Source organism: Chlamydotis macqueenii, chromosome 3, assembly GCF_036417535.1.
Source record: "Chlamydotis macqueenii isolate bChlMac1 chromosome 3, bChlMac1.mat, whole genome shotgun sequence".
In the NCBI taxonomy this organism is placed as follows: domain Eukaryota; kingdom Metazoa; phylum Chordata; class Aves; order Otidiformes; family Otididae; genus Chlamydotis; species Chlamydotis macqueenii.
This window is the reverse complement of record NC_141558.1, coordinates 51,319,109-51,337,314: the sequence shown is the minus strand read 5'-3', so window position 1 is coordinate 51,337,314 and position 18,206 is coordinate 51,319,109. Positions and strand designations below refer to the sequence as shown.

Sequence of the window (18,206 nt, the reverse complement as noted above, 5' to 3'; positions counted from 1 at the left end):
TGGCCAAGATTCCCCTGCAGCCTGTGGTGATGACCATGGTGGAGCAGGTTGTCCCCCTGCAGCCCATGGAGGCCCACGGAGGAGCAGAAATCCACCTGCAGCCCATGGAGGACCCCACACTGGGGCAGGCAGAAGCCAGAAGGAGGCTGTGGCCCATGGAGGGCCCACGCTGGGGCACCTGTTCTGGAGGGACTGCACCCAGTGGAAAAGGACCTGTGCTATACCAGTTCATGAAGGACTGTAGCCCATGGGAGGGACCCCACACTGGAGCAGGGGAGGAATGTGAGGAGTTCTTCCCCCAAGGAGGAAGAAGCGGTGTAAAGAAACGTGTGATGAACTGACTGCAACCTCCATTCGCTATTCCCACTGTGCTGCTCAGGAGGGGGAAGGAGATGTAGATAACTGAAGTTAAGCCCGGGAAGAGGGAGGGGATGGGGGGAAGTTGTTTTTGTTCTCTTCCTCATTATCCTGCTTTGGTTTTACAAATAAATAAATATCTTTCCCCAAGTTGAGTCTGTTTTGCCCATAACAGTAACTTTAATGATCTCTCCCTGTCCTTATCTCAGACCTTGAGACTTTTTTATTATCTCTCCCCCTATTCCCTTGGAGGGTGGGGGGGAGTAAGAGAGAGACTGCATAGCTTGGTCTCGAGCAGGGCTAAACTATGACATATTACTAATGAATATAGGTAATAGTAAGGTATAGTAAAGTAATAGCAAGTCATGATATCAGGGAAGATTCAAACCTTATGATATTACCTGAGCTCTTGGCACACAAATTTTAAATCCATAATTACATCCCACAGAACATCCTACATGGTCTTGGTGATGCAGACCTAACAGATGTTAAGTTAAGCCATTAAACAGTTTATATGGTTAGTTACATGGCATAAAACTCATAATTATTGCTTACTCTGCCAATGAAGCACAAAGGGGAGAAAATGACAAATTCAAATTAAAAAATCAGCAGACATGCATTATGCATATCTGGGAAGGAGACAGAGTGAATTCCCCTTCAGGCAGTGCTAATGCTGCTCAACTGTTTTTATTCAGATTGTGTTGTCTCTTAATGTTAGCAGCACAATCCTTCTGTGTCAGATGACGATATTTTTAACTTCTTTTGACTCTTTCCTCTCCTCTTCACCTTCGTTTCCATCTGTTGTTGAACAAGCATGCCGGAGTTAGAATTGCCCATGCGATGACAGAGGGAGGAACACAGCAGACTGGAGATGTTTTTCTGGTGGGAGCAGAGCTCTGCTAGCCCTGAAACTGTCGCACATGGTTCTGGCACTGGCTGTGACTGGCAGGTGTTACATATCCACAGTTACATAGGCGTTAAATAGACACAGTTTTGGTGTCCAATCCATAGCCTAAAATAAAATAAAAAACACTGAGCCACTAATACTCCAAGGGCAAAGAAGACTTGCTCCTGTGTGTTTTGTGAAATGCTGAGAGAATTAAAATTCCAGTAGACAGTTTAGAATCATAAATTAAGTAAAAAATTATGGTGATGAGGTCATTTATCACAACACCAAGCTGAGTGGTGCAATTGACATGCCTGAGGGATGGAATGCCATCCAGAGAGACCTGGACAAGCTTGAGAAGTGAGCTCATATGAACTTCATGAGGTTTAATAAGACCAAGTGCAAGGTCTTGCACCTGGGTCAGGGCAACCTCCAGTATCAATACAAGCTGGGAGATGAAAGGATTGAGTACAGCCCTGCCGAGAAAGACTTGGGGGTACTGGTGGATGAAAAGCTGGACATGAGGTGTCAAAGTCCGCTCATAGCTCAGAAAGCAAATCATATCCTGGGCTGCATCAAAAGAAGTGTGACTAGCAGGTCAAGGGAGGTGATTCCCCTCCTCTATTCCACTCTCATGAGACCCCACCTGGAGTACTGCATCCAGCTCCAGAGCCCTCAACAAAAGAATGACATGGACCTGCTAGAGTGAGTCCAGAGGAGGGCCATGAAGATGATCAGAGGGCTGGAGCACCTCTCTTATAAGGTCAGGCTGAGAGAGATGGGGCTGTTCAGCCTGGAGAAAAGAAGGCTCCAGGGAGACCTTAAAGCAGCCTTCCAGTACCTAAAGGAGGCTTATAGGAAAGATGAGGAGAAAATTTTTAGCAAGATCTGCAGCAATAGGACAAGGGTTAATGATTTTAAATTAAAAGAGGGTAGATTAAGACTAAACATCAGGAAAACTTCTAAAATGAGGGTGGTGAAGCACTGGAACAGGTTGCCTGGACAGTTGGTAGGTGCCCCATCCCTGGAGACGTTGAAGCTCAGGCTGGACGGGGTTCTATATAACCTTATTTAGTTGAAGATGTCCCTGCTCACTGCAGGAGTGTTGGACTAGATGACTTTTAAAGGTCACTTCCAACCCAAACAACTCTGTGATTCCATGATTCATCACATCAAGAATATATATGAAACTGTCACCTTACGTTATTTCACAGAGAGAAACAGGCTGAAGTTCAGAAGATTTTAAATGGACACTCACAATTTTTTGGTGCATTTCTGTTTTACATTAGTAAAAGTAGTTTGAGGAGTTTGTCATCAAGTTAGCTTCAAAATTATTTTTGTTCATCTATCCTGAACTTCTTCACAAGGATGCACGAGCTTTGATTTCTTAATATTTTCTAAATCCTGTAAGCTGCTGAAATTGGGGAACTGAAGTCAAACCACAGCAAAAAGGCAAAGGTGTGAGTACCACACCAGCAAATACAGTGGATAGCCTTGCTGCTCTTAGCCGATCCAAAGAAAATCAAAGTTCACTGTCTATGAAAACTGGGATAACCACAGGGAGAGAGGAAGCAGGAATGCTTCTCTTAAATTGCAACATTTGCCTGCCAGTGACCAAAAAACAAAGCCTGCCAGAACTGGTTTGGGGCCCATGATCAAAGGCCTAAAAAATCTTGCAGATTAAATTTTTTATTTTGTTCTCTTTCATTGTCCTTTGTACATTTTGAATGAGGATGTCATCTACATATTTACTATTCTTTCTACAGAACTTTTCAGTGTGAAAGAGTGTGTGCATATCCAGAGCTCTAGGAAATGCTACTACACTAATGCTCCCCATGACTGATTTTTTAGCAGTTAGTTTAACTGTGGATTCTTCATTGTCTTCAAGTTTTCTCAGTTGTTAATTTGCAATACTTTAAAAAATACAAAAAAAAAAAGGATTCTTGCACACAACTGCAGCAATCTTGTGCCTTCTGAAAGATCAAAGATAATTTTGCACAGTAGGTTTGCAGCTAAATTGCTTCCCTTCCATATTCATGCTTGTGTCCTTCGCACTATTTTGATCATTGTTTAACTATGATAGATATAAATTTCCCATTCTTATCACTATATGATCAGAGTGAAAAATGTCCTTGGAAGAGGTATAATACCAGAAGCAGCTAGAAATGCATATATAGACCTCCTACAATTATAAACTAGAAAAGATACGTGAGCTATTTTTTACCACAAATATAACCTAAATTAGACAAAATGTCTTATCTCTATGTCTAAATATACACTATGCACAACCATAAAATCTAGCAAAATGTGTGTTCCCTGTCTGGATATCAATGCTGCAGAAGTAATGGAGAGTTTCTGCATAGGCTGCAGGATGCTGAATCTGAGTAAATATTACTTTTTTTCCTGTAAAAAATACATCTTGACTTGGCTGTGAACAGGTGTCTTTCACACTTGCTCTGAAACAGAGCCCACACACTGCAAAATTAAAAAGCTCTGGCATTTTTGGAAACCTGCAGAACGTCAGGTTGGGTCTTTTTTCAGAGTTTAGCACCTCCTAGATTTTCTATCAAGCCCATCCTAGAACCCATGATCCTTTTTACTCCATGTTTTTTACCTCACCTTAGTAGGAGCTGTGACTGGTTGCTCCTAAACACCTTTCTTGTGAACTTCCTGGTGAGAGCACACACGACTACACAGTTTGGAGTAGAATTACTCCATTGTTTCCATTGTAGAATATAGATAGACCTGTTATCGTGTGAAGCCATCCTGCCTTTTCAAACGTACCTTAGTTCTGTTCAAGGTATAGAGGTTTCTCAGCTGCCTTAAGGTGGACAATAGGTGGATCCACTTATTTCTAGAGGACATTTGTGAAGGCATTTTAGAGTAAGGAGCAAGACAAGGGGGAGTTCAGAGGGGATTTCTGTGAGCACTAGCAATATGGGAGTAGACATGCTCCATTTTGCATGTAGCCGCTCTTCCTCACTGTGTTATGAATTTCAAACTGCAATACTGTGCAGAGGAGACTTGCACAAGAGAAGGGGGAACTGATGAGTTCTTGGCTGAAAGAAACTCACTTTAAACTACCCTGGACTTGCACAATTGCAAGTTGTATGGTGGTGTTTATGCATATTTACTTTGTCTGACATCACATTGTAAATTATAGGGAGCTGATGGGCAGCTCAGACAAGAAGAAATGAAACACCATCAAAAAAGGACAATAAACTCACAAGCAATGAGCACAGACTTTTCCAAGTAATAGTAATTCTCAGGTTCATATTATGTTTGGAATGTATTGTTCAAACCTACCTAAATTACCTTTTTACAGTGGTAATGGGAAGAAGATTGAATGAGGTTTGGATTAATGCCTCTGTGTATTAATTGCCAAATGTGTCAGGTTTCTGGTTTTTCCTAGCTATAAAATGTTTTATTGCTGAAAGAATACAGACTGATTATTTTTCTTTTTGTTATTTAACTGACTAAAATGGAGTGGGAATATGGCAATTTTTTTTCTTTTATTTTTATAAAATGAAAAAGAAACACTGATGCTTCTTTTGGCACATTTGTTTCTTTTAATGATTTAAATTCTTTTCAGAGACAGTTAAATTCCGTTGCTGCGAATTGTGTTTGAAGTACCTTCCCACTGCTGGTTAATAAAGGTCATGATGAAAGAAAAGCCCGGTACTGGTCATATCTATTGTTACTGAGGAAAAAGAGATGGAACAATGACAAATGAAATATCAGATATTATCAGACAGAGACTTTATTTTCCATCGATAGAGCTGAACACATCAGTCTACATGATCCTATGAGTGTCTGTCTATGATTCTACTGCCATCGCTTTTTATTGCCATAGCTGGAAAATAGGGATTCACAAACTGAATCCAGATCCTGATTCAACAAAGCAAGTAAATACATATTAGCAAATTGGAGTAAGTCTTTCTTAAAGATGCTCCTTTGCTGGAAAGTATTGGCTTAAGTCATATGGTAAGCAGCAGGGCTGCATGTTCAAAATCAGACATTCACAGTACAGTACAACACAACTGAACTGATGAACTAGTGCGAAAGATTAGAGCCCTCCTTACTTTTTCCCAGGTATGTATGGTACAAGAAATTCAGTATCCTAAATGACAGGGAAAGAGTAAGGGTTACCTCACAATTGAACAGTTACTCTGATCCATTTACAAAAAACACTTAAATGTCAGTATCATTTTTCAAACACAACTTCTAATCATGTTCTCCAACTAATGTAACATTGAAAGAAGTTAGCAGAGAGCTAAGACATTATCTAACACATTTCTCTTCCTTCCACTCTCAACAAATTTGCTATGAAAAAAGCCATAGAGAAAGAGAAACTACTCTTCTTCTGAAAACATTCAGTACCAACTACTTTGTAGGTGCAGGTACCAGTACTGTTACAAGATGTTGACCCTTTTCTTTTTGTCCTCTGAAGTCCTATTCCTGAACTTGCTTTTCAAATTTAAAGATGCAACACATTTCTTGTAAAGTTTAAGGGTGGTTGGAAGGCATTACCGAAAGGAATGGGGCTTATAAAGATCGCACTGATTTTATGTAGTAAAAGTATTGTCATATGTGTTTCTACCTGCTAGATGATCCAGTCCAGGTTGTAGATGTGCTAAATATTGTTGATATACTAAAAAAGTGTGTGTGAGATTTATTTTAGGAAATATAAATTGGAAATAGAGTACATATGTTAGGCTAAAATTGCAAAGCTTCAAAATATTCATAAAAGGAAGTGTGATACCAACACTGGGAGAATTGAAAAGCCACCAAATTGAGATTCTTCCCAGTTCATGAATCATTCACAGATTATTTCTAGCTGAGGCACATGGAGCCATACACTAGGAAGATACCTGTTCACCAAGTAGCTTGGGTGGGTGTTTGTCAGCCAGCAGCTCAGCAGGGGTGGTGGTTCTTGTTTGGTCATGGGACATGCTTTCTGTTCCTCATCTGGAAAACTGATGCCGTCATGGGAGTGAGGAATGGGAAAGAAAAAAGAAACACTCATAAATTTTGCTGTCGTGCTTCAGAGGATCAAATGGGGACCCCTTATAGGGTTCAGTGCTCCTGGGACTGGTTAATTTGTGGCCTTTCCAGTCTCACTTCCCCTGAGCATCTGCCATTTGGCCTGTTCTGATCTCATCAGATTATCCAAGGTAGGAAAATTAGTACAGGGAGAAAAATAATTCTTCATGCTGGATTCCACAAGAGTAACACACTGCAGGCTAGTGATGAAAACTAGGTGTACCTCACTCACATCCTAGGAAAACTTCTCTGTCAGTAAAGTTGGTGGAACATTTTGACTAATGAGGTAGTTACAGCACAGGCACTCGGTAGCTTTAAGGAAAGGTCAGATACACACAATGAACAAAGTACCACAGGGTCCTCCCCTCCTCAATGCAAGGGGCTGGATCGGAGTAGTGCCTTGATCCTTTCAATCCCATCATCTGAGATTTATCATTAAAAAGGCTTCCTCCCAGAGAGCTGAAAGAACAGAAGTCCAGTTTTGTATGCAGGGGGAGCTGCAGGGACTGAGCTGTTATTGTTCTGTTATTGTCTAAGAAGCCTCTGTGTGCCAGTAGATATTTATAATCCGGTATGTTTTAGAATAAGTGTGTTATCTCTCAGAGAACAGCATGTTTGATATAATTCTAGTGGGATATGTGAAACACAAGTTTCACGTGAACGGCGGAGCTGCCAGGGGAGGTACGTGACAAGCTGCATTTGCTATGCTCAGTCTGCTCAGGAACACACTAGAGAAAACAAACTGCCACCTTGATTGAATCTCTCCCTGCTAACAAATTAAACAAATAGAAATGAGAACATTAAATAAAGCTTTCTGGATGCCATGAATTGTGAGAGCACTAGTGTGCCTGCTAATCCTCATGAATCTTTGCAGTAGCAAAATCAAGGCAGTTTAGTCAGGACAGTGGCAGTTGCCCTATATAAATTTAATTTGATCAGAATCACATAACACATTGAGCTATCAAAAGAGCATAAAAAGATCCCTTTCAGGTCATTTTCCTACAACACAAGATTTGCTTTGCCTTTGCACATCCAATGTCACGATCTCACTAGGTGCAAAATGTCACACAATGCATTACACAATGTCACACAATGCATTCTCACAGAAGAAAATTTTCTATTTACAGCACAATCCAAGGAACTATAAACCTTGTAAGAAGGGAATCTTTCTCTTTTTTTTCCCTCACTCTCTCCCCCTTATTCCTTGCCTTTTCATACCATAATATGAAGGCTTTTGTTTTGAAATTTATATTTCCTCCAATAAACAAATGTGAGATCGTGCTGTGTTGCTGGAAACATGATAATTAGCTTTGCTGCAATATGAGAGCCTGAGGTGATGCAGTGATAGATTAAGGCACACACACTACCTCCCTGAGCATTTTCCAGCAATCAGATGAGGAAATTATGAGATTTACAATTGGATCAGCTACAGAAATAAAATACCTCTTCATAGCTCTCTCATTGCAACTAGAGCTCTTTGTGTTTTACTGTACAGTGATGCTATATTTCCTTATTCCTGCTGCTGAAATGAGTAGCTCATTGATGTTGCATTTGGAGATTCCTCTTGAAATGTTTCTGTTTCAGTTAAAGCACATAAACACTCTCAGTTAAAGAGGGATAGACAGAGCAGTGAGCAACAGCCAAATGTTCATCAGATATTTGAGCTGAATGTCAAAGCAGCAGGCCTAAATCAGTATCAGTTTTCTTGCAGGTCGGCAAAAGAAGCAAAGACAAAGACAACACTGAATCAAAAGATATAGTGCAGAGCAGCTGGAAGCTCAAAAAAAAATAAAACACAGAAAACAGCAGGATAAGACATTTCCCCATTTAGCTTTGGTAGTGAAAGGAAGCATCTTCTCTACCATAGTTTATTAGCTTCTGTAGAGCCAGTTTATTAAAACACACAACAATGAAGAGGTATGGAGTGGTATTTTCTTTTCTTTAGATGTCTTGTTAAAGCCCTGTTAAGATATAATTTAACATTATATCCATCAAGAATCTGGAAAGGCCTTTTCAAAGTGGAGACAAATGTGGGTCAATATCTGGATAACAAAACCAATAGCATCATACTATAGTCCAGTGATTGAGACAGTAAATTTCATGGGTCCAGGACAACAATTTTGTTAAAAACTATCAGTATTTCCTAGTAATCCTAGAAGAACATGCACAAAATTGCCTTCAGTGAATACTGAGCCTCCTGATACTTTCTCATCTTGTAGCCAGGTAACAGCAGACCTAACAGTCAGTGTGCAGCTTTAGGAGATGTACAAACTGTTGGCTAATACAGAGGAGTTAAGAATTTCAGAGCACATTCACAGGATAAATTATTCAACTTCTAAGAACAAGTCTTGACCCTTCGCTGAAGCAAACAGGCTTTGCACAATGATACTCGAGTAAAATGTAAACCGACTGAGATAAAACCGGAAGATATGGTCACCATTCACTGGCTTCTTAAAATGAAACACTGTGCTGGGCTGCCCTCATGCCTCCTGTAGAAATGTTTCCTCATTCAAGAATGACAAACCACATTTTTCTGTTTGCTTAGTGGAGCTCTCAGCAATTGAGTCTAGTCAATTTTGAAAACCAGCTAAGCTTTGTCCTTTTATTGGCTAAAGAGTAGGCAGGATTTGATATCAGCAGTGGTCTTCAAAGTGCTGTCCTTATGCCCTTGAGAATGGATAGGTTATAGGTTCACGAAAAGCGATTTTAAAAACTAAGCCTGCTCGGAATGGAATCTATTTGGTCAGCATCTCCAGTGAAAATATTTTAAAGGACTTGCAAATCAAAGGGAAAAAAAAAAAAAAAAAAGAATGTGAAACTTATAAGCCTGCAATAAAATACATTTTGGAAGTATGCAGTGAAGAAGCCTGTGCCTAACTTGTTGCAAGAAACCACTTCTTTTCACCAAACTCCAGATATCTCTGATCATGTCTGGCAAATGTATGCTTTCCAGCACATATACCTTCTCCAATACGTATTCAATGTAATCTTCGGACATTTGCTGATCCCAGTGAACACATAGATGTGATTCACCTGTCTTTCTGCATTATATATTCTCTCAGACATACATTTCCTCCCAGTGCTTTCAGGATTTTTGAGAGTTAGGCTGAGGGGAAAGAGAAAAACGTGGAAGAGTATACCGTGGTTTAAAATTATCTTGTGAAGCCTTGTTTTGTTGGAAATTTTATATCCTTTATAATTTTTTCATCACAAACACAGGTGTGAAAGAAATGCAGACCTACCCCAGAGTGACATTCACGTGGGTGTTCCATCCACCACCAAGTCTCTCTCCCACTAGCTCAGTCTCTGTGTCGCTCTGTCCTAGAACTGAGCACCCTTTGCAACAAAAGTTTTGAAGTTAATATGTTGCTGCAGACATTTCAGTTTCCATACAGCAATATTCCTCAGCAAGAAAAAAAAAAATGTTGCAAACTTTTTGAGCATCCCTGCATCCCTTGTTCTTCTCTGCTGACATTATATTGTCATGCCATTCTGGATAAGAAGACAGTTTCTTTCTTGGAGAGGGCTGCAAAGATGCAGTTTCACTTGTACGTGCAGAAACCTTTCTGGAGCTGTGAGCTGTAATTTACTGTTTTAGCCCAGTAGTTATATTCACAACATTGTTGATGTATGACATGGCTGATGCACACTAAGGTAACCCTGGCATGCTATGCCTCTGCCTGTGTAGGCTAAAGGATTTTTACACAGCCAAAAGCCTTTGATTTTTTTTTCAAAATTAGACAGTTTCTGAAATTATTTAACATTTTCTGGTATGGGCTTTGCTGTATTTTCTGGGTTGAGTGACAGCCCCGTGCAGCCAATAGGCATCTCATGGATGGTACTTTATAACCATTTCCCCTTATTTCTATTCCAATCTGTTTCCTTGAGTCTGACAGCGAAGGACATGGTTGCAGCTCATCCGTCAGGCCAGCTACATGTCCCTACAACAGAAGTCACTCTTTTTCATGCAGCTTTTTGCAAACCCAAGTACTTCTTTCTAGCACTGTTAATATTGTCCTGCAACTGGTTTGATCCCCAAAAGTTTGTTCAGACACTTCTACTTGCTGGAGATCCCAAATGTGGTCAGAAAAAAAAAAAAGTTCTTTATGCAGCAACACTTTCCAAAATCCGTCTTCAGCACAGGATACTACTGTTGCCAAGTCAAACATTTAGAAGCATCAGGCAAGGATCTCTTTCCAGTGCTTTGCTTAAGTTGCTTGGGACCACGCAAATGAACAGTCACTTTCTCATGCTTTTCCCTACTGTGCTCAGAAAGCGTTTTCTGCATTGTGTTCGTTTCTTCTCCTTTGTTGTTTTGCATTTGGTTTTGCACAGTGTTGATGTTGGGGTGTCTGTGCTCTTTCTATTACCAACGGTTTGTCTCTGAGATTGCACGCCTTCAGCTCTACATTTAGATATGAACTTTCAATTTACTTTATCTGCAAACAACTTTTGATACAGTTAGCGTGGGATGTCTAAGTATTTCTTATTCGAACACCTGCATTTTGCATTCCATTTACTAACCTATCATGAATCAGTTTCAAAATATATTAACTGCATGAGTCAGGTCACTAAAATATGGATCTATTGTTTCTCCAATTCTTGACTAGACTCGTTAAATAAACATCTCTCTGTTGCTGGTTGAAAATACTTATTGAATACTTTTAGCACTTTTTATGTATACCTCCCCTTATCTGCTCCACACTTAGCCAAACACTCTTGAAATAGGGAATGTACTGAAGTGAAAAAGATAAGAATCTGGCTTGGGTCTTTTTTCTTCTTTTTTTTTTTCTTTTTTTTCCCCCTTTTTAAAAATTTTGTTCTCTTTTTTCCTTCTTCTTTTTTTCTTTTGTTTTAGTTTACTAACCCCATTAGAGTAACATCATTTACCCAGTTATCTAAAGGAAAGCCAACCCACAGGCAACTTCAGCTCTGCCTCCCTATATTCCCTTAAGGAGATGTGGGCATCAGGACCTGCCTAACCAACCACCCAACAGGAACCTCCTCTCTCCAGCTGCCACTGCTGTGGTCTGGGAGAGGAGAGGGGTGCCAGTGGGCCACCAAGCAGAACCTTCTCCTCTGGGATGGGGAGACACAGGAGGACAGAAGGGTGAGGACAGCTCTGAAGCAACCTGCAACCACTACCATGTCTGTACATGGTGGCAGAAAGGGGCATTAAATACACCTTTTCTATTCCCAGCCACCACCACCACAAGTGACAGGGATACTGGCATCCACGTTCCGTTGCTGCTGACTTCTCCCTACCATGAGGTAGGGTGCATCCACCTCCTGAACAAATCACCACCATCTACTCAGGGACAGCAATGTGACATGTTGTTCAAAAAATCTGCTTTGATGAGGTAATTTTTGTTTTCCTGTTTGCTTTTCCTTTAAATAGGCTTTTCAGTGGGGAGGGTTGAGGGAAATACTCATCGTTTCTGATTCCACAGATGTGCAGGAGCCAACTGACTTCTGATACCAAACAGTGTTTGAGAGACAGAGCAAGAAGGCACCAAGACAACACAACATCCCAAGACAACATCTTCACAGCCCTTTCTCCATGTGGAATATTCTTTCCCATCAAACCCTGTCTGTTGCGTTCCCAGTCAAAGGCCCCGTGGAAAGTTTTCTGTGCCAGTCAGCTGGAAGGTGGGTTTGAAAGCACTCTCCTTCCCTACAAAGAAAGTACCCTGGGCATGGGGTTGGAGAAGGGAAGTGGAGCTGTCAAATGTGGCAGAAATAACTCAGCTGCTTTTCCATGGCCTGCAAAGAAGAAATCCTTGCCCTTGTCCCACAGAGATTCCTGTCTGGGCTGGGTGGAAGAAGGACAGCCAGATCCCCCTGAGGACACTCAGGGAAAAGGCTGGGCACTGTACATCTCTGCTCTGTACAGACTATAAACATTGCTAATGCAGTTACTGCTCAACTGCCAAGCTTTGCATCGCACGTAGCACATGGCCCAAAGAACAGCCCATACACACAAACAGTATTTCTGAACTTCATTGGTAAAAGGTAAAAAATATTTACGTGCAGTAGGCGTCTGCATACATAAAAATCAACATCAGTAAAACTTTTGGCAAATGCATGGGAACCTCAAGCACAGGGAGTCTCCAGGAAGGAAGCAGCTAAAGCATCAGTATAGGAAACGGGTGACCGTGGCTTGGATTCAAGCTTAGTCACTGTCACCTTCCTCGGCTTGCAGCTTCAGTTGAACTGTGTTTGGCCTGGGTCTCTAAAGAGCTGAGGAAAATAAGGGCAAAGTTTATCAGTTTCTAAACATGAAAAAATAAGAGGTTGCTAGAGCATATATTTTTACTTTTTTTTAATCTATTGGAAATCTGTCTTCTTCCTCTTTAATAGATGGAATATTATTCAATTCCTATTAAATACAGTATATATACTTCATTTGAAATAAGTCATGCAAACTTGGACAGAAGCAATTCTGCTACAGAAACTAAGTATAGCCTAAAAAATAAATTTTGTCCTCCTTTTCTGTTTCAGCTTTCTGTCAAAACCATTCCATTCCATTCCTTATTTTACACTCCTAAAAGCTATATAGGAATTAAATACCTAGTGCTAGAGCCTGGAAGACGCAAGGACAAACACAGCCCACTCCACAGAGGCTTACCCAGCCTGGCTGCTCCTGGCTCCAGTCCAGTCTCAGTTCTGCAGGGCACCTAAAACATCTGTTGTGCCTTCGCAGTCACACTGCCGTATCCCAGGCCCCCGTACCGAGGGACTGGCCCCCAGTCCTCACTTGGACTGAAGCACATAGCTCCTCTCTCATTTCTTTCTCCTGTCATAACTATTCCAGAATGGGACAGGTATCCATTCCCACCACCAGTGCACTGAAGAGACCTGTTACCGGAAGCAGAAAGATCAAAAAGTGTGTTTTTCCCATCTCCACCAGGGAGCCCATCTCCTGGCCCTTCTCTCCTCCCCCACCTTCCCCATCCACGTACTTGCTCCCACTTCCCTTCCATTCCACTCCCAACTGGAAAAGTGCTGATCACTTTCTTTCCCAAAGGGGATCACATAACATCCCTCTGGCAATGGCGCCAACTGTGTGTGAAGGAAAGTAATATTAGGAAAATGTTAATGGAGTTTAAAAACTTCTAATGTAATTTAGAGCTGGAAACAATGAAGCAAGCCTGAATGAAGCTCACTGCCAGCTTCCCCATGAACTAGTAGCCAGCACTCCCATGAGCCCTCTTCAGGAACCGGTGTCCCAAGGACAGGAGAGAAAAGGAGGGAGATGGTGAGGGCTTTGGAAAAGATTACAGCATGCACAGGAACTGACTTTCCAGCCCAAGAGCAGCCTTAACTGGTGCCAAAGGAAGAAGTAATGAAAGGATTTGTACCGACACAAAGAGGAAGGAGCTGACAAAATGACATTCTGAGTCTAACCCCAAGGAAAGCATTTAATGAAAAGAACAAAAATATGTGCTGAGAGGCCAAAAGGCCAGGAAGCCAAGCTGGGAATGTTGAATGGATGTATCATGTCCAAATCCTCAGTACTCTCAGAGACTTTGGTAATGTTACTTACAGAAACAGGAGACATTAGTAACATACGTAACACCTCTATGAACAAAAATGAAGTGTGTTTGGCTCTATACATTGATAAGCATACATCTGGAATTCAGATTTGTAAAAAATGTCAGGTCAGAAATACCTTTATAAATACTGACACAATTAGCAGAAGGAGGTACATAAGGAAAGAGAGACAGTACTCAGGACAGAGTGACACATAGCACATAATACTGATCGGTGATAATTAAAAAGCTAAGTGAGCCTGGACTTGGTCATGGAAATATCCTCAGGTGTAGCAAGATAGGTCTGGGGACTTCACATTGAAAAAAGTGCTATTTTGCCATGCTGTTTCTTCAGGGTGTCATCAGAAAAGCATGGGGAGAATGTGTTGATCCACAGGAAAAAATATTTTTGTAAACTTTTTCTTTTCAATTTCTGTGACCATCAGAAGTCATGAGCACATGTTTTATCAGATGATCTTTAGGAAAAAATTTCTCTCTAATGGCAGTGTGTGCCTTTGGTCAGTATCTAAAAGTACTTGTAAAATCAGGTAATTTCCCCTTACAAGATTTTTTATATCAGCTGGCTACTGAGACATCATAATTATAAATGCAGCATCACTCATAATTGCTGTAGCCCTGACAAAAGTGATGGATCATATATACCAGATAATCCTTTTCTGTTGCAAGCTGTTGCGAGGGTAAAGCATGGAGTTATTTCCCATGAAACATCACTGCTTTCTTTGATAAATTATCTATGTTTCATAGCCAGGGCTTATGCTTCCAATATTGAGTTGAAACATTAGAAGTAAAACCTTGAAAAAATAGTTTAAATACTTTTGTGGTTGGACTCAATGATTGTAAAGGTCTTTTCCAACCTAAATGATTCTATACCCAAACTATTCTATGATTCTATGTTGATTTCTACCCCTAAACATGTAACTGAGATGCATGACAAGGCTGACCTCTGAGCTTTCACTGAGACAAATGAAGCTAGATTTACTGCTGCAGATTTTGAATGGGAAAACTTGAGACAAGTTCATCAATATTGTATTTTTCTCTTTTAAAAGTTGGACAAAAATATGAGTTTTCCTCTCTACACAAGCTTCTTTCATGGTTCATTTAACATCAATAGAAATCAGTTAATCATCTCCAGCACAGACAGCCAGACAACGCATTCTCACTACCCCAAAAATAGACTTACCCTTTTAGGTCTCTCCAGCTTCCTCCCCTCACCCCTACTTCCACACATCCACTCTACCGTCAGGCTGTTATTGGAGGTCATGCTGCTGCAGGAGACATGACACACAGCAACAAGAAAGTCAGCATCACGAGGTATTTCTTGGTAGAAAATCCTGCTTCCTTTGCCTCTCTTGCCACTGCCCAGAGATGGCTGTGCCAAGGCCTGTCTTCTGAAAAGAGAGCAGGGGGACAGTTAAAGGAGAAATCTGTGCTGTTTTGTCAACAAAGTTCTTTGCTCAATGTTTATCTCTCTTCAGCTCACAATTTTCTTTAAATGCACTGGTAGGTGATATTGACACCGATGACCTTTTTGGGCAGGGAATTCAGGGACAGATATAAAATAATATAGCTCAGGAGCCACCACAAGTGACTACAAACATTTTTGCTTTTTCAATACCTTTTCAAAATCAATTAAAATCACTTTAAATCTCTGTCATTATCTCAGGCCTGATGTAACTCTGTTCCATAAATTCCTTGCAATAGGAACAAACAGTTTTTTACATTCATAAATATCACAGCAAATATACACTGAACATTAATTCATGATACTGAAGTCGTACAAATGTATGATTGGAAGCAGGATGAGCTGTAATAACTTCTGAATATGTTCCATATTTTCACACTCCATATAGTCTGTTTGTCAATTTACATTTGCTATGCTGGAACTGGAATTTGTTAAGGTAAATCAGGAGCAAGATGAGGATTCATATTTCAGATTTTTGTGCCATTCTCCCACGTGAAATCAGAATATAAGTGTATCATTGAGGCTGATTATTCCCACCACTGCTTTCTGCAGTTTCACTGATTTCCCATCCAGCTGAGAAAATATTTCACTGTGAAACATCTGGCTGAAGAATGCTGGGAGCTCTGAAATGGCTGATGCATCCTCTGAAGTAGACAGCTTTGAAGAAAATTGACATAGTTTAAAACTATTCCAATAGACTGAAGTATATTTAATGAAAACTCACCAGAGACTATCCAAGATCCTGTAGCTCTTGTCATAGACTTGTCTGAGTGTGGTGCCCTGGCACATGCAGATGTAACTGAGACTGTGAAGATATTATGAGCGTGAAAGTACAACCCCAGCAGAAAAGCTGTGAAGGGATGCACACTGGAGCAAAGAAGGAATTGTAAAAATAGAGGGAAGTGGAAAATCAGAAGCAAAGAAAATCTGTTTTGTCCAGCTTGCAGTTTTTCTCTCATGAACATTTCTCAGAGGTGAGAGCTACTCAGCTCTACTGCAGTTAGAAAAGAAAAGAATAGAAAACTGTCAGAGAAGCAGAAAATTGTGTCCTCTTTACTACCTTTGTGCTTATTAAAAAAAAAAAAAAGCAAACATAAAATAAGTAATTGAAGATAAGAATAAGTCCAGTGTTTATTTCATTCATTATAGTCTTGGGCCAAAGGTTGGGCCAGAATTCAGCACAACACTTGACCACATATATGATTACAGCATCATCAACCAGGGATACCTGCTGAACTTCAGGCACCTGAGCAGTCCCTTCCAGCCCTGTGCATGGTTAGTTAGGCCTGATTGAAAGGAAGCATTCATCTTTTCTTGAACTCAAAATTGTTATTCTGTTATTTAGAAAAAAAAAAAGTTTTTCTGCTGTTGTTCTAACACAGCTCCCATTAATAAGAAGGACCAGTCACTTTAGCAACTGATCACATAGAAGTACTTATGGTGCAGTGGAATGATCACAAATAAACTCCAAAGTTAATGAAGAAAGTTGTAAAACTGTCTTGTGAGGTCTCATGAGAGAAAGGTTAAGAAGGAAAAGAGTTGAAAAGCAAGAGATTCCTGGAAAAAGGGACCATCATAAATTACATCACCGTGAAAGGAAGATATGAAACATTGCAAGGAATTAACTTGGCTAAGTGAAGTGTCCTTCATGTGTCTTACACATCACAACAAATTATGCAGGCGGAGAAATCGGGTCAGATTACTAAGGACAAGCTTAAAAGTACAACACGTTGAGACAAAAGTAGCCAGTATGGATATGGAAAAAGTTCTATTAATGGTCAAGTTTATAAATGTGTTCACAGATAAGAGGAACAGCAAAGAAAAGATCAATCCACTAAGCATCTGAGACGAGAAGTTATTAAGACATTTCTCTAAGAAGGTATCAAAGTCAGCTGCAAGCTGATAGAGAGTATTATTAGTCCTAATAAACAAGAAAACACATCTGCCAGAATACCCTCCTTGATTCAAGTAGCCCGTGGCTCAGGGACTGTCTAAGCAGAGGGTGATTTCTTTATACTTTTTCCTTGTGAATTTTTTGGTTGCTTTTCTGAACCAGCATATTTTTCTGGCATTTAAAACTGCCTGTGGCAAGAAATACTAGCAACTTAACTTTGTGGTGCGTGATGAATGATGTCCAGTTGTTTTGAATCTGATTCTTGCTGCTTGATTTTATTTCTCCTAGTTCTTATGTCAGAAAAGATAAAACATAAATCTTTTTTACCCTTTTCTATGGTACTTGTGATATGACAGACCTCTACTGTATGCCGACTTAGCTACTTTTATCCTATTTGAAGTTTCCTAACAGGATTAGTTGATTTTCATACAGTAGCTACTTTTGATCATCTTCTCTCAAACTTCTCCAGTTGTGATGTACCTTCATTTTGATGGGAGATTAAATCCACCCTCAGTGCACAGAAGTACTATCAGAATGTGTGCTGTTCTGAAGAAAAGGATTTGGGTCATTGTTAATCAGAAACTGAGCATGAGTCAAAAAGGGTCTGCTATTGCAGAAAAAGAAAACTCATACCAATACGTATAAACACAGATCATGGGAAGTTGTCTATCCATTCTACTTTGTGCTGGAAAGGATGTAGCTGCAGTACTCCACACAGCACTAGGCAATGATATCAATGATGGAGAAAAACAAGAGGAAAGTATGAACCCTCTGGACAAGAATAAGAAAAGCTCTGTAAGAATTATTATGGTCTACAGAAGTACACAAGCTGGGAGGAAAGACTAGGGACTTAGTTATACTACTAAGCATAATCCAGAAGGTAGGCTGGGCAAAAAGTCTTTAAATACATGACAAAGCAAGAAAGTATTCTGGTGTCCATTTCTGTGGCTGGCAGAAGAGGTAATCGCCTCACCTTTGAGCAAGGAGAAGCCCAGGGACATTCTAGGAAAA

The 18,206-nt window shown here is 40.3% G+C and overlaps 1 protein-coding gene across 3 annotated transcripts in view; it reads right to left on the bottom strand.

Annotated features, from left to right (window-relative positions):
- The window catches only part of LOC147601242 (uncharacterized), a 67,050-nt gene extending 50,963 nt beyond the window's left edge, over positions 1–16,087 (bottom strand). The window contains exons 1-2 of one of the 3 annotated variants that reach the window (XM_086745109.1): positions 16,026–16,077; positions 6,115–6,219 (exon numbers count right to left, since the gene is read on the bottom strand). Coding sequence is in view for 1 of the 3 variants with exons in the window: in XM_086745108.1 (XP_086601234.1) it covers positions 16,026–16,059 (34 nt within the window). In the remaining 2 variants the exon portion in view is untranslated. Of the gene's footprint in view, positions 1–6,114; positions 6,224–16,025 lie in introns of those variants that run through there. The other 2 variants (XR_015258180.1, XM_086745108.1) reach the window with 2 other exon arrangements.
- Positions 16,088–18,206: the final 2,119 nt, after the last annotated feature.